The 5,039-nt window shown below is 66.1% G+C and overlaps 2 protein-coding genes across 2 annotated transcripts in view; both read right to left on the reverse strand.

Annotated features, from left to right (window-relative positions):
- Positions 1-971: 971 nt before the first annotated feature.
- On the reverse strand, positions 972-2,624 carry ST6GALNAC4 (ST6 (alpha-N-acetyl-neuraminyl-2,3-beta-galactosyl-1,3)-N-acetylgalactosaminide alpha-2,6-sialyltransferase 4). Its single transcript, XM_014951163.1, has 4 exons — positions 2,606-2,624; positions 2,065-2,477; positions 1,833-1,940; positions 972-1,750 (listed from the first exon to the last, which is right to left on the reverse strand). The coding sequence occupies exons 2-4, from the start codon at positions 2,421-2,423 to the stop codon at positions 1,561-1,563; spliced, it is 657 nt and encodes a 218-aa protein (XP_014806649.1). The 5' UTR covers positions 2,424-2,477; positions 2,606-2,624; the 3' UTR covers positions 972-1,560.
- A 25-nt stretch (positions 2,625-2,649) lies between these two features.
- Positions 2,650-5,039, reverse strand: part of LOC106893344 (alpha-N-acetyl-neuraminyl-2,3-beta-galactosyl-1,3-N-acetyl-galactosaminide alpha-2,6-sialyltransferase-like) — a 3,064-nt gene continuing 674 nt past the window's right edge. Inside the window, exons 2-6 of the mRNA XM_014951291.1 lie at positions 4,793-4,872; positions 4,284-4,454; positions 3,743-4,155; positions 3,511-3,618; positions 2,650-3,428 (exon numbers count right to left, since the gene is read on the reverse strand). Coding sequence (XP_014806777.1) covers positions 3,239-3,428; positions 3,511-3,618; positions 3,743-4,155; positions 4,284-4,454; positions 4,793-4,804 — 894 coding nt within the window. The 5' untranslated portion in view covers positions 4,805-4,872 and the 3' untranslated portion in view covers positions 2,650-3,238. The remainder of the gene's footprint in view (positions 3,429-3,510; positions 3,619-3,742; positions 4,156-4,283; positions 4,455-4,792; positions 4,873-5,039) is intronic.

The following is a 5,039-nucleotide window of genomic DNA, read 5'->3' on the forward strand; positions in this document are numbered from 1 at the left end:
CGCCGCCCGCCCCGGTATAGGGAGAACCGCCGGGGGTCCTAGCGCCGCTCTCTCCGCGCCGGGCCCCGACTGCCGAGGGCACCGGTGTGGGCAACGGGATGCCGAGGCGGGGGGATGGGGTTGGGGGGGGGAAGGGTGTGTAGCAGCGCTCTCCGGGGGAGGCAGGAGGAGCAAGTGGTGCCTGACACGCTGCCAGGCCACATTGCTGGGATGCCACGGCCTCCCCCACGCTGCCCGGGCAGCCCAGGGCTCCTCTCGGGGGATTTCGTGGGGTGAAGAGGAGGAGGCTTCACCGCTGACACCGACCTGCTCCCCCCCGCTGCAGTGAATAGCACCTTTCCAGAAGGATTTTGGCGCTGCTGTGCCAGGGATGCCCTTCCTGTGTGGGGCTGGGGCAGCTGGAGAACCCAGCAGAGAGCTCCACGGGCTGTTCTGCCCCCACTCACCCACGGGAAGCCATCCTGGCAGCATCCCCAGCTCCTCCCTTGACCCCAGAACTTGGCCTCTGCCGAAACGGGAGCAAACGTGGATCCTTCTGCCCATCCTGCTCACCCCTGGCTCCACCCAAACGTGTGCCATCTGTTATGGGTTCAAAGACCTGCTGTGGCAGCTCCGTGCAGCGGGCTCAGGGCCACACACGTGCCCGTGGTGTGTCCCGTCTCAGTGGGGACGTGGGAGCTGGCAGCCATCCTGCCCACAGCCCAGCAGTGCTGAGCTCTGCAGGGCCCAGGATCACCCCAGACCCAGCATGAAATCCACACCGGGCCAGAGACACAGCTGCTGCTTCCCAAATAATCTCAGCCACCAGCTCTCGGCGCCCCCCTCCATGCTCATGATCAGCTCTACCCCTTCGTCACCTCCCTCCCTTATTTATAGCCTGGCAGGACAGAGGGACACCACAGCCCTGTGACCAGCTGCTGTCACCCGTCCCCACGTCCCACGGCCGCGAGGGGCACAACACGGGGGCACCACCGAGTTAAAAACACTTTTAATGGCCACGTTCGCTTTGGTCTGAATCCAAGGGCACTTGTGACAAGGCAACTCGGAGCCCCCAGGGCCACACGTGGCCCCATGGCTTCCCGGCTGGGGGGCACAGGGGCAGCAAGAGCTGCCTGGGGTCAGCGGGATGGGGAGGGCCCAGCCCCAGCTCCCCACAGCCAGTGCTGGGTCTTGGGGTAAGGGCTGAGATGAAGTTTCATCCCTGGGGGAGGCCCCATGTCGCGCTGGAGCTCGACAATGTGAAAGTTTAATCCTGCATTAAATATTCATCTCAGTAGAGCGGGTGGAAAACCTTCATGGTCACCCTGGGTCCATGGCAGGCGTTCGGAGCCGATGGGGCTCTGTGGGTCCAGCTCACACCTCCCCCGTGCACCAACATGGGGGGTCCCAGCCCCACGTCTAGGGGAACCAGCCCTGCTGCTGCAGAAATGGACACTCCCCACTCTGGAGTTTGGCAAAAGGCTTTCAACCGTAGCACTGGTGGAGCGGGGACGCGTTCGTTGCAGGATGAGAGCCACCTCATCCTTGGGGTCCCCGCCACCTCGCCCCACGGCTGGTGCCCTACCCCCCTGCCCAGGACGGGTGGGTGAAGATGATGTTCCTCCTCTTGGCCCAGCGGGAGAAGACGGCTTTCTCAGTGATGAAGCGGTGGCCGGCGCGTCGGGCTCGCTCGTGCGCCAGGTACATCCTGCACTCGTCCAGCCGGCCCTTCTCGAAGTAGTGGTAGGGCACGCTGGAGTGGTTCTTCTCCCTGGTGGGAGGGGGATGGGGGTGGGTGTGGGACTCAGGGGTACACTGGGACCACCCCGCACGCCCCATGGCCCCCCACGTACCTGCAGTAGTTGTCGCTGACCATGCCGAAGACGCGGATCTGGTCGCACAGCTCCATGGCCAGGATCATGGTGAACCACCCCGTGCTCAGGAAGGAGCCAGACTTCACCCTGCAAAGGACCACGGCGGCGCTGGGGAGGGTGCTGTGGGGCAACCAGACCAGCGGGGCCCAACGGGGATGAGGGGTGCTACAGCAGGGGGACCCCACGGGGCCTCCTCAGGAGCTGGTGGTACCTGTTCTTCCCCGTCTCGTTCTGGAAGACGTCATCGCAATAAGCCATCTTCTCCTCGGTCAGGGTGTAGATCTGCAGGTGGGGGTACGTCTTCATCACCTTCAGCAGCGCCTGGTACGTGGTGCCCGACTTCTCCCGGGTCATCTTTTTGGCTGGCCCCCAGATGACGTAGAGGGTCTCCCGGGACTGCTGGAAGAAGTAAGGCTGGTTCTTCAGCAGCAGCGGGACGCTGGTGTGTGACACCACCCGGACGGTACTCCGCGAGCCCACGTCCTCCTCGTAGCCGGCGGTGGGGGCATGGTTCATGCGCAGGACACACTCCTGCCCGTCGATGTCCCGTCCCAGGCGTGAGCCCAGCATCTGCCCCGAGCTGGAGACGATGGCGCAGCTGCGGCACAGCGCTCGCTCCAGCGGCTGTGGGGAGAAGGGACCCTCAGCTCCGCAGCGGCCGGACGCACCGCAGCCCCATCCGGCAGGGGAAACTGAGGCACAGGTGGGTCGAGCTTCCCCATCACCCCCAGCGCCGCCCCATCCCCACGCACCTTCCCGTCGAGGACGTGGCTGTACGCACAACACGGGGGCACCACCGAGTTAAAAACACTTTTAATGGCCACGTTCGCTTTGGTCTGAATCCAAGGGCACTTGTGACAAGGCAACTCGGAGCCCCCAGGGCCACACGTGGCCCCATGGCTTCCCGGCTGGGGGGCACAGGGGCAGCAAGAGCTGCCTGGGGTCAGCGGGATGGGGAGGGCCCAGCCCCAGCTCCCCACAGCCAGTGCTGGGTCTTGGGGTAAGGGCTGAGATGAAGTTTCATCCCTGGGGGAGGCCCCATGTCGCGCTGGAGCTCGACAATGTGAAAGTTTAATCCTGCATTAAATATTCATCTCAGTAGAGCGGGTGGAAAACCTTCATGGTCACCCTGGGTCCATGGCAGGCGTTCGGAGCCGATGGGGCTCTGTGGGTCCAGCTCACACCTCCCCCGTGCACCAACATGGGGGGTCCCAGCCCCACGTCTAGGGGAACCAGCCCTGCTGCTGCAGAAATGGACACTCCCCACTCTGGAGTTTGGCAAAAGGCTTTCAACCGTAGCACTGGTGGAGCGGGGACGCGTTCGTTGCAGGATGAGAGCCACCTCATCCTTGGGGTCCCCGCCACCTCGCCCCACGGCTGGTGCCCTACCCCCCTGCCCAGGACGGGTGGGTGAAGATGATGTTCCTCCTCTTGGCCCAGCGGGAGAAGACGGCTTTCTCAGTGATGAAGCGGTGGCCGGCGCGTCGGGCTCGCTCGTGCGCCAGGTACATCCTGCACTCGTCCAGCCGGCCCTTCTCGAAGTAGTGGTAGGGCACGCTGGAGTGGTTCTTCTCCCTGGTGGGAGGGGGATGGGGGTGGGTGTGGGACTCAGGGGTACACTGGGACCACCCCGCACGCCCCATGGCCCCCCACGTACCTGCAGTAGTTGTCGCTGACCATGCCGAAGACGCGGATCTGGTCGCACAGCTCCATGGCCAGGATCATGGTGAACCACCCCGTGCTCAGGAAGGAGCCAGACTTCACCCTGCAAAGGACCACGGCGGCGCTGGGGAGGGTGCTGTGGGGCAACCAGACCAGCGGGGCCCAACGGCGATGAGGGGTGCTACAGCAGGGGGACCCCACGGGGCCTCCTCAGGAGCTGGTGGTACCTGTTCTTCCCCGTCTCGTTCTGGAAGACGTCATCGCAATAAGCCATCTTCTCCTCGGTCAGGGTGTAGATCTGCAGGTGGGGATACGTCTTCATCACCTTCAGCAGCGCCTGGTACGTGGTGCCCGACTTCTCCCGGGTCATCTTTTTGGCTGGCCCCCAGATGACGTAGAGGGTCTCCCGGGACTGCTGGAAGAAGTAAGGCTGGTTCTTCAGCAGCAGCGGGACGCTGGTGTGTGACACCACCCGGACGGTACTCCGCGAGCCCACGTCCTCCTCGTAGCCGGCGGTGGGGGCATGGTTCATGCGCAGGACACACTCCTGCCCGTCGATGTCCCGTCCCAGGCGTGAGCCCAGCATCTGCCCCGAGCTGGAGACGATGGCGCAGCTGCGGCACAGCGCTCGCTCCAGCGGCTGTGGGGAGAAGGGACCCTCAGCTCCGCAGCGGCCGGACGCACCGCAGCCCCATCCGGCAGGGGAAACTGAGGCACAGGTGGGTCGAGCTTCCCCATCACCCCCAGCGCCGCCCCATCCCCACGCACCTTCCCGTCGAGGACGTGGCTGTACCCCTGGAAGCTGAGGACGGTGGGTGCCGTGGGGCTGCCCCGAGCCCCCGGGGCCTGGCAGCAGGGCCGCAGGCTGGCGCGGGAGCAGAGCAGGACGTAGAACACGGCGACCACCGCCACGCACACCAGCGTGAGGAAGAGGCGGACCTGGAAGCCAGAGCGAGGAGGTTTCTCCAGGCCCCACCACGTGCACCGGCACCATGTCGGATGCCGGCAGCCCCCGCGGTGCTGGGGAGCACCAGCAGCCCCCTCAGAGGAGGATGTTGGGGCGCGTTGGCCGGGGCCGCTGGGTGCCGGGGCCTCTCGCTTCCTGCAGGCAGCCATGGCTGCTCTCGGGGCCGGGGCTCCCCGCTGCCCGTGGGGACGGCAGCCGCCAGCCTGCGCCCCCCCCAGCACGGCTTTTGGGGCGAACGGGGCCCCCCAGTGCTGGTGGGGTACCCCTCGCCCCCCCCGTCCCAGTGCCCTCCGTCCCAGCGGGTACTCACCAGCGTCTTCATCCTCGGGGGGCCTGGGGGGTCACCCGGCGGGATCCGGGGGGGTCACCTGGACGGTGGGGGGTCGCACCCTGCGTGCAGAGTGGGCTCAGCGGCAGCACTGGTGAGTGGGGCACAAGGGACCCCCGAGGGTGGGGTTCCCCAGCGGACCTCCCCCTTATCCCCACTTCCCCAATGCCCCGAGCACCCCCCGCCATGTGCCGGGACCCCCCTATAACCGGGACCCCCCCCTCCGCCT

Source organism: Calidris pugnax, unplaced genomic scaffold, assembly GCF_001431845.1.
Source record: "Calidris pugnax isolate Ruff unplaced genomic scaffold, ASM143184v1 scaffold22, whole genome shotgun sequence".
Lineage (NCBI taxonomy): Eukaryota > Metazoa > Chordata > Aves > Charadriiformes > Scolopacidae > Calidris > Calidris pugnax.